General features: G+C 53.3%; 1 protein-coding gene and 1 pseudogene across 1 annotated transcript; both read right to left on the bottom strand.

The window, feature by feature from the left end:
* Positions 1-283: 283 nt before the first annotated feature.
* On the bottom strand, positions 284-1,713 carry LOC141465405 (uncharacterized). Its single transcript, XM_074148784.1, is given in 3 exon segments — positions 284-1,417; positions 1,419-1,526; positions 1,621-1,713. Coding segments are annotated over 3 exon segments (1,335 nt in total).
* Positions 1,714-3,571: 1,858 nt separating this feature from the next.
* LOC141465404 (inositol 1,4,5-trisphosphate receptor-interacting protein-like 1) lies at positions 3,572-9,841 on the bottom strand (annotated as a pseudogene).
* Between the last annotated feature and the right edge of the window lie 793 nt (positions 9,842-10,634).

Here is a 10,634-nt window from a genome sequence, read left to right as displayed (position 1 = left end):
CCCAGAGTCACATTTGCTGTGCAGAAAACGTGCAGGAGTAGTTCCCACTGCCGATTAAGTAGCACCTTTTCCAGATGGGAAAGCGGGATGAAAGTCATCTTTGCAGCCACTGCTTTCATCACTGGCTTCTACGCTGAGAAGACTGTCCGGAGGATGATGTTGCCGCTCTTGGCTTTCCCTTGCCTTTGTGTCTCGTGCAGCAGCCTCTCCAGCCACCTTGTGCTCTCTCTTTGGGACTCGCTCTCTTTGGCCACCTCGCGCTGCCGGTAACACAGACTCCTGCCTACTCCATGCTCACAAATGCGTTGCCCTCCTGCACGGCCAAGATCAGCTCAACGTAGAGGAATGTCTTGACGCTGTTGGTCAGCTTGAACTTGCAGAAGTGTGTGGAGGGCAACAATGTGAGTCTGCACGGGACTTCATCAAGCAGAGCAACACTGGCTGCTCTCATCAGCTCCTGGAGCCAGAAGGCAGTTTTCTGCACGTCGAGGTACGAGCCGCAGCAGAGGGTTTGCAGGAGGTTGGCTTCCTGCCTGATCATCAGCTCGTCCTCAGGGTGGTGGAGGAAGCAGAGCATGTCCCCCAGCCGCCGCTCCCTTAAGCACGTGCACTCCAGTGTCACACGCAGGCGGGTGTCCCTCACCAGCTTGTCCCCTTTGCTGCCCTGCTCGAGGTGGAAGGAGTGCCCAGGGGGTGGCTTCAGGGGCACAAGCAGGCGATAGACAAAGTCTTCACCGGGAATCCGGCCTTCTGCAAAGCCACCCAAGCTGACAGCTGGCTGCAGCCATGGCACGAAGCTATTGCTGGAGAGGATACGGCAGGCACAGAGAAGGTCATTCACAAGCTCTTCCACCATCAAGCATACTCCTTCCCTGTCTGGCAGGGGCCATGATGGGTGCTTGTCCAGAAATCTGTACATCTGTAATGGCTCTTCCTCATCTTCTTCCTCCTCCTCCTCCTCCTCCTCATGGCTCCTCTTCCTCAGCTGCCAGCAGAGCCCAAAGAGCAGCACCAGGACTCCAGCAACCGCCCAGAACTGCCACTGCTGCAAGGTAGTGAAGAGCAGGGCTCCCTGGTCAAAGCTGCTCTGCTCCTGGCTCCTCTGCTCCAGCTCCTCCAGCAGCCCAGTCGTCTCCTGGTTCAGACACTCCTCACGGAGCCGCATGCGCTCGCGCGTGGCCTCATCCAGATCATTGCCGGCCATCGACAGGAGCTGGAAGACGCTCAGCACAAGCAAGGCGCGGACCATTGTTGCAGCCATAGCCTGCAGGAGGAGGGAGAGAAGGGGTTCAGTGGGGCTGGGAGGGAGGGATGGAGGGAGAGAGCCGGGGGGCAGGGGGAGCAGGGATGGGAGCCGCAGGGAGCTGGGGGCAGGGAGGAGAGGGGCCGAGGCAGCGCGGAGGCAGCAAGGCCTGTGCCCAGCCCCGTCGGTGGCGGCACCGTGACCGGCCCAAGGCGCTCCCGCCAGCGGCTGGGCCCTCGATGCCCAGTGGGTGACGACCCACCCCCCCGGGGGGGCGGCGTTTCTGCCCCGGCCCTGCTCCAGCCCAGCCTCCCCCCGCAACCCCACTCACCGCTGGCCCAGGCCGTACTGGGGCAGCTGCCTGCTGTCAGCCTTACAGCCACCCCCACTGTGTGACGCCCCCATTGTGACACGTCCCCTGGGGTGTCCCAGGCGCCGGAGCGCATCATGGGCATCCGGCAACCGGGCATGACCGTCGGCCCCACCTCGGCTCAGCCAGAGCCTTTGAGAGTGTGTTTTAACAGGATCTGATGGCAAGGTGCACTTGGGTATTTACTGCATGGAGGACAGGGTCAGGCAGAAGTGTCAGGGACACCTTTTCCCATTGAGTCGTGAGGGTCAGAGAGGACCACCTTGCTTTCTACACTCCTTCCCAGAGAGGAGTCTAGGGGCGGCTGGATCCAGTCCTAGTCCCGGACTTGGTCAATGGTTTATGTCTGAAGGATTACATATGCGCAATCAATCCTCTCTGTCACTTAGCTAAGGTTTCGAAGCTTAACATGCTATTAGTCACTTGCCGAGGATCTGTTGTGGCAAGGACTCTCTGAACCTTGAGAAGTAATCTTGAGGGGCGTCCCTACTCAAGGTAGGCCGCTGCCGCCGGAGAGCTCAAAGGGCTCTTGGGCTGTTGACTATTTACGGGGGTAAGATGGTTGACCTCAAGTCATATTTGCATATTGACCACAGTAGCAGCATTGCTCAAGTTCCCCCTTGGCTATTGTGGTGTTAGCTGATTCCCAAAACCACCTTGGAGCTCCAGATGCTGCCATCAGGACTAGACGTCTGCACCCCTTGTGACCCCCAGGGGTGGTTATCGCTTGGGCAGGGATATGGGAGATAAAAGTCAGGTTGGCACCTCGGGGGGAGCACACCGTCACAGAAGCACCCCCAAACCCTTACCAAACATCAGTGAAGCATTGTGGCCCGTGGATGCTCTGCTTGCTCCTTGAGATCCCATCCCGTGGGATGGAATTGGCTGCCTTGGTGCTGGCCTTTGAGCTTGTGGTCATGGGTGTGCTCTTGGTGCCTTCATGATGTAGATGGGTGGGTAGTGGTGTCTATCCTGGTGGGTGGATGGGGCCTGTCCATGGCAGGATCTCTGCTCCGTCTGTGCCACTGCGAGAGGACACTGCTTCCAAAGAGACATTTCCCAAGGGTGATGCTGGGGGTGCGGGTGGAGATTTCCCAGTGGGCAACTCCTACTGCCAATACAGCACCAGCTTCTCCATGTCCAGTACGTTCTGTTCTGAGGTACCAGCTCCCTGAAGAGTGTCTGGGACGGGTAGAAGTTCTTCCAGACCCCAGTGAACACACCGAGGCACATCAGCGGTCCCTCTCGCTTGGTCCCTGCCCAGCCAGAGCTGCCAGGGAGTTTCTCGGCCCAGGTCAAATCGCCACCCTGGTCATGATGGCGTGAAGGGAAAGCAGTGCGAAAATCATCTTTGTAGCCACCATGGTCTTCACCGGCTGGGGTGCGCTGGGGAGACCATTGGGAGGAGGACACTGCTGCTCTTGGCTGAGGGCTGCTGCATGGGGATTTCCCTTTCCTTTCTGTGCCCCGCATCCTCCCCTCTTTCTCCCTGCGGTATGAGGTTGGGTGGATGCCATCAGCTCACAACAGACCCGGCTTCTCCAAGGTCAATCCACGGTCTCAGAAGCCAAAACCTTGAGTAGCAGCTGTGCAGCCAGGCATTCACCTGCTCACTTTGTCTCCTCCTTCAGAACCCCTTCTCTGACTGGGAGCATAGAGGAGAACATCACCTGTGCTCCTCATCCTTCAAACATTGCTCTGAGGGACATACGGTCTCTTTGCATGGTTAGAAGTGGTCTAAACGCCCCCCGACTCTGGGGCAGCTGAGCAGTCAGCACCCAATACCTGTGTTCCCCAAACAACTGATGCACACACACTCAGAGATGCAGCTTTTGTTCAAACACACACACTTTATTGACAACTTTGCACAGAGTGAAGCTCCCAGAAGGAATGGACTCTCTTGAAGACGCGGGGCAGCCGAGGGGACACAGGCACGGCTCTGTCCATGAAGACCTCTTTCAGACTCCATAGAAGAGCAGTCTTGTGAGCCGATCTTGCAGTTCCTCAAGCTCACGCAGTGCCGTGGCGTGGGCAGCTGGATCCTGCACCAGGCACTGGAAGAGGTTGAGTGGCTCAGCCGCCTGGAAGGATGGGGGCAAGATGATGTCCTCGGGCATGTTCTCATTGCCAAAGAAGAAGTGGTCAAGGCGTTTCTCCTCCAAGGAGCTGTGCAGGTACCACATGATATCCTGCAGCCGCAACAGGAATTCCTTCCTTCTCCAGCTTGCCAGGGGTATGGTGTTCAGGAGGTGCATCACAACAGTCTTCAAGGTATAGGTGGAAAAGCTTGTGCCCACCAGGATACCGGCACAGAGCTGCAGGCATTTGAGGTGGAAGGTGTCCTGCGGGGCCTGCTTGGCCATATGCCTGAAGAACTTTGTCTCTGCCACAGCATAGCTCTCTGCCCATGTTGTGCCTGGGGTGAAGATGGCCTCTGTAGCCTGGCTGCTCAGGAAGACGTCCGAGTCGCCTTGCTGCACCCCAAACATCACCTCAACAATGAGGGATCCCTCGGAGGCGTTCGTCAGCTGCAGCTTGCAGGAGCGGTGGGAAGGCAGCACCTTCATACTGTAGTGATGCCACTGAGGCATCTCCCCCCAGGCTGAGCTCACCAAGGTCTGGAACCAGCGGGCAATTTTCTGCACGTTGAGGTAGAAGCCGGTGCAGAGGCTGCTTAGGAGGCTGGAATCCTGATTTCTCCTCAGCGCCTCCTCGGGCTGGTGGACGAAGCAGAGCATGTTCTCCACACGTTGGTCCTTCATGCAGGTGCACTCCAGCTGAACACGGACGCAGTTCTTTGCCGGCATCTCCTCCGCAGTGTCCAGCTCCAGGTTCAAGCTGTGTCCACGGGGGGGCTTCAGGGGCACAAGCAGGCGGTAGACCGCATCACGCCCACGGGGATTCCAGCCTTCAAAGGCGCTGCCCACCCCGATGGCTGGCCCCAGCACCGGGAAGAAACTGTTGGCCAAGCGCGCTTGGAAGACACCAAGGAGGTCGCTCACCAGATCTTCCGCCACCCGGTGCTTGAAGGCCGTGCTCAGCAATGCCCCACGGATGCGCTTTGCAAAAATCTTGACCAGGCGCCCCTCGTCATCAGAGTCCTCTCCTTCGCCTTCTTCCTCCTCATCCTCTGTGCTGCTGCCGGAGCTCTCCTCTTCACAGCTGCTCTCTGGCTGATGGCTCCTTTTCCTGAGCCGCCAGCAGAGCCCGAATAGCAGGACTAGGACTCCAGCAACCGCCCAGAACTGCCAGTGCTGCAAGGCAGCCAAGAGCAGGGCTCCCCGGGCAAAGCTGCTCTGCTCCTGGGTCCTCTGCTCCAGGCTTCAATGCTCCAGCTCCTCCAGCACCCAAATCATCTGGCTCAACTGCTCTTGCTACACCACAGTACTCTGCTCCGCCTAGCATCCTGCCAGTACCTTGGCAGCTGCTTGTCTTGGCAAAATTGTTTGGCCTAAACCATTTGAGACTGGCATCCTTAAAGCTTTTATTCATACTGATTCCTAATGGCATGGACTTGTGCACCTTCAGGTTTTTTAGATAGTCTCGTGCTTGATCTTCACCTACAGTAGGTGGTTCTTCATTATCATAGTGCCTGCCTTTGCCTTCTGTGACTTGGGCTGGTGAAGACCGAAGCAAAAGAGTCACTGAGTATGATCCTTGAATACTAACCAGCTTCCTTGGGTCCCTCTCTCCTCCAGTTTTTTTTTCCTATGTTACCTGCCAAGCAGGTCCCTCAAGAGGCCAAAGTCTGCTCTCCTGAAGTCCAGGGTAGTGAGCTTGCTGTGCACCCTCCTCACTGCATGTGTCTTTGCAGCTGCTTACAGGTGCCTTTTCCTTGGATCCACATGCCTTCTGTGAGATGCTAAGAGGGTAAGGGAAAGCTCAACCTGATGTTCACCCTGCAAACTTGTGAATTTAGTCAGTCAAGGCTGGCAATAACCAAAGTATTCTGTGCTTTGAAATCTCTCACCAGGTCTTGCTGCCTGTGAAACAAAGCAAATATGCAGCTTTTTTATTAAAATAAATTAATAATAACTCAATAATGAATATCGGTGATTAAAATCCCCAGTATCACAGCCCCACCTAATGGATTGGCTGAAAGATATTCAGAGGACCTACAAAGTGTCTATCTATCTGTTCTGCTGCAAAATAAGTTACTGTGATAAACAGGACCCTGTGGCATATTAAACTCTTAATTATGGGCACAGGAGGCATTTTCTCTGAAAATGTAAAAGGTTGCAAAATGGCTACAGCCTCTGGGAGGCAATTCTTACAAGCAAAATGTAGCTCAGTGTTAGTGACTCCTTTATCTACTGCCTTCAGTATTCTCTTGGCATGGATTAGTGTGGAGAGGGGAGTCTCCATGTTTCTTAGTCGTGTTATCATTATGCCAATGACTCTGGAATGCCATAATCCTACAGGGCAGCTCGGGCTCAAGGGAAAACACAAGGAAATCACAGAGAGAAGAGAGAGATCAGTTAATCCAGACTTCATTTTTTATTGTAAATTTAGCCTTTTTTTTTTTTTTTTTTTTATGAAAAAATGGCAGGCTATGTGTAGCTTCCCAAAAAGTGGCTTGGCCTGCACAGCGGCAGTCTAAGGGAAGACCAGCCTCAGGGCTGCCTGTGCTACATGCTGTGTGACACATCTAGATAAGCCTGCCTGAAAGACTGTCATGCTGGTACCATCAGGATCATAAGGGTGGTTACCAACCTTTCATGTCTTATAACCAAAAACCTGTGGATTAGACCACACATAACACAGGTACTAGCAACAGGATGCTGAGAGGAGTGGTGTCACGAGTTTTACACCTTGATTCAGAGCTTCTGGAGGGAAGCAGAGGGACCCTTTTAGTTGCCGTGGGCGACAGATGGACTAACTACTGGTCTCTAAATATCTGCAAAGGTATTTTGAATCCCAGTAGTTTTTGTGACACTAGATCTCTAGGAATATCTGGTGCTTCTTCCTCTGAGCTATTTTAGTTTCTCCAGCAGTGTCAACTGGAAAAGTACATCTTCCCAGATGACTCAGAGCTCTGAGGCCCCATTACATTCTCTAGTGCTAATTAGGCACCTTGCTCTGGAAAACAGGAAGAATTAGGCAGCAGAAGACCTTTGTAGGTGTTCTCATCCTGAAAGCCCACTTTTTTTCTCTTCTAAAGGTAGTACTTTAATTAGCTTGTTACAAAAAAAGCTCAAGCAAGGAGAGCTCACACCTCAAAGGAAGGATCTCACACCACCACCTGAAGAGCAGCACAAAGGGAACGCAGCCACTCCAGCCCATAAGTCATCTTCACTGGGGTCCCAGCTGAAGTGCCTCTATGCAAATGTACGTAGCATGGGGAACAAACAAGAGGAGTTAGTCATGTGCACACCTCCAGGGCTATGTTCTCATTGGCATCACGGAGACATGGTGGCATGGCTCCTATGACTGGAATGTTGGAATAGAGGAATACAGACTCTTCAGGAAGGACAGGCAGGGGAGACAAGGAAAGGGTGTTGCCGTCTATGTCAATAACCAGCTGGGGTGCATGGAGCTCTGCCTGGGGATGGATGAAGAGCCAATGCAGAGCTTATAGGTCAAGATTAAAGGGAACGTGTGGGCAGGTGAAGTTACACTGAGGGTCTGCTACAGGCCACCCAACTAGGCCAACAGAGAGGATGAGGCCCTCTATAGACAAACAGGAGTGACACTGCATTCACAGACCCTGCTCCTCATGGGGGACTTCAACCACCCCAATATCTGTCAGAGGGACAACACAGTGGGGCACAAGAAATCCAGGAAGTTCTTGGAATGTGTCAATAACAACTTTCCTCTCCAAATGGTTGAGGAGCCATGCTGGACCTTGTTCTCACCAATAAGGAGGGGCTGGTGGGGAATGTCAAGCTCAAGGGTAGCCTTGGCTGCAGTGATCAGGAAATGGTAGAATTCAAGATCCTTAGGGCAGTGTGGAGCATGTGCAACAAGCTCACGACCCTGGACTTCAGGAGAGCAGACTTTGGTCTCTTGAGGGACATGCTTGGCAGCGTAACATGGCATAAAGCACTGGAGGGGAGAAGGACCTAAGGGAGCTGGTTAGTATTCAAGGATCACCTCCTCCAAGCTCAGGAGCAATGCATCCCAAGAAAGAAGTCAGGCAAAAACGCCAGGAGGTCTGCCTAGATGAACAAGGAAAAAGGAACGAGTTTGTCCATGGCTCCTGGATAAACTCAGACACAAAAAGATAGCCTACAGAGGGTGGAAGCGAGGACAGGTAGACTTGAAGGAATTCAGAGAAACTGTCTGAGTGGCCAGGAACCAGATTAGGCAAGATAAAGCCCAGATAGAATTAGATCTGGCCAGGGACATCAAGGACAACAAGAAAAATTTCTGTTAAGTATGCCAGAGAGAAAGCCCCAGGGTCTGGAGAAGGCTGATGTACTGAATGACATTTTTGCCTAGGTCTTCACCAGCAACTTCTAACCACACCACCCAAGTCGCAGAAGGCAAAGGCAGGGGCTATGAGAATGAAAAACCGCCCACTATAGAAGATCAGGTTCAAGACCATCTAAGGAACCACATGGAAGATCAACAGTGGGTAATAGTCCGAGGGCTGAACCAGGCTAGGAAGTTTCCTAGTGATGTCCCTGACCCGGGCCCCGGGTAGTAGCAGACTTCCCTAAGAAGAGGGTCTACCTGGCATATTGGACCCTCTGTTCTCCTCAGAAGGGAGTCACCCACAACTACAACCTGCCTCTTCTTCCTAGTGCAGGTGGTTGTTAAACAGGGGGTAGGCCTTTCCGGTTCTGGCAACTCATCTGGTGTAGTCTGACCACATCATCCATGGGCTGGCCTACCTCCTCAAGAACCTCAGACCTATTGTACAGAGGCACCTGGCTAGGGGAGGTGAGCAAGGAGGTCGTTTGCTTGCTGCCCCTAGAACAGACTTGCCTCCATTCACAGCTCTCCTTTTGGCCACTGCCTTCAGTCCGGCAGGAGGAGGGCAGTGGATCTCCTTTAACTTGGGGTTTTTTTGGTGGCTGTTCCGGTTTCTGTCTCAGGGAGGTCAGAGTCTGATTCCACCAATCTTCCTGTCTCACACCCCCTGATGCTCTGTAGCCTTTCTACTTCCTCCTTTAGCTCTGCCACCAGGCTGAGTTGATCATCTACCTGATGGCATGTCACCCAGCTGTCCTCCCTCCTGCCATCCACTAGCCATGAGACACTGTGGCACTCCCTGCAGCCTGAGACCTGGCTGGCTGCATGCTTCCATGGGAGCTCTCTCTTTGTGGCTACTTCTGCTCTGGCAAGCACAGAAGACGCAGCTTTCTGCCAGGCAGAGATCATGGCTGACCTACCTTTCCCAGGCTGAGCTCCCCTCAGAAGCTCCCTACACCTTGCACACATGCGCCCTCCCATGTCAACAGCAGCCACTGCGATTGCCCAGCTCCACTGAGGAGATGCTGGCACCAGAGCTGTTCGTCTCCTCAAGTGAACCAGCGGATGAAGTTGCTGAGCCGCTTTCCATTATATTTGAAAAGTCATGGCAGCCTGGTGAAGTTCCCACTGACGGGGAAAGGGGAAACATAACCCCCATTTTCAAAAAGGGAAGAAAGGAAGACCTGGGGAACTACAGGCCGGTCAGTCTCACCTCTGTGCCCAGCAAAATCATAGAGCAGATCCTCCTGGAATCTCTGCGAAGGCACATGGAAAATAAGGTGGTGATTGGGGACTGCCAAGATGGCTTCACCAAGGGCAAGTCATGCCTGACAAATCTGGTGACCTTCTATGACAGCATTGGTGGATAAGGGAAGAGCAACAGACATCATCTACCTGGACATATGCAAAGTGTTTGACACTGTCCCACATGACATCCTGGTTTTTAAATTGGAGAGACATGGATCTGATGGATGGACCACTTGGTGGATAAGGAACTGGCTGGGTGGCCACACTCAAATGGTTGCGGTCAATGGCTCAATGTCCAAGTGGAGACCAGTGATGTGTGGTGTTCCTCAGGGGTCAGTAATGGGACCAGTGCTGTTTAACATCTTCGTTGACGACATGGACAGTGGGATTGAGTGCACACTCAGCACGTCTGCCAATAACACCAAGCTGTGTGGCACAGCCAATACGCTGGAGGGAAGGGATGCCATCCAGAGGGACCTGGACAGGCTTAAGAAGTGGGCTCCTGCAAACCTCATGATTCTAAATTCAACCACGCCAAGTGCAAGGTCCTGCACCTGGGTCATGGCAATCCTAAGCACAAATACAGGCTGGGTGAAGAATGGATTGAGAGCATCCCTGAGGAGAAGGACTTGGAGGTGGTGGATGAGAAGCTCAACATGATCTATTGAGGTACACTCACAGCGCAGAAGACCAACCGTATTCTTGGCTGCATTAAAAAAAGCGTGGCCAGCAGGTCGAGGGAGATGATTCTGCCCCTCTACTCCACTCTTGTGAGGACACCACCTGGAGTACTGCACCCAGCTTTGGCATCCTCAGCACAGGAAGGACATGGACCTGTTGGAATGGGTGCAGAGGAGGGCCACGGTCAGAGTGGTGGAGCACCTCTCCCATGAAGACAGGCTGAGAGAGTGGAAGGGAAGGCTCCAGGTGACCAAGGCTGCTTATAGCAGCCTTCCAGTACTTAAAGGGAGCTACAGGAGAGATGGGAGGGATTTTTCATGAGGGAGTGAAGTGATAGGGTGAGGGGTAATGGTTTTAAATTGGAAGAGGGGAGATTTAGATTAGATATTAGGAAGAAATTCTTTACTGTGAGGGTGGTGAGGCACTGGAACAGGTTGCCCAGAGAATCTGTGGATGCTCCATCCCTGGAGGTGTTCAAGGCCAGGCTGGATGGGGCTTTGATCAACCTGGTCTAGTGGGAGGTGTCCCTGCCCGTGGCAGCGGGGTTGAAACCAGATGATCTTTAAGGTCCCTTCCACCATAAACCTTTTTATGATTCTATGATCTCTAGATCATAGTCTCCTTTGTGAGACTGAGTGCCCAGACATGAAGAAGGTCTTTTTACACCAAATCCAT

The sequence above is a fragment of the Numenius arquata genome, chromosome 6 (assembly GCF_964106895.1).
Source record: "Numenius arquata chromosome 6, bNumArq3.hap1.1, whole genome shotgun sequence".
NCBI lineage: Eukaryota > Metazoa > Chordata > Aves > Charadriiformes > Scolopacidae > Numenius > Numenius arquata.
This window is presented reverse-complemented; position numbering and strand designations above follow the sequence as displayed.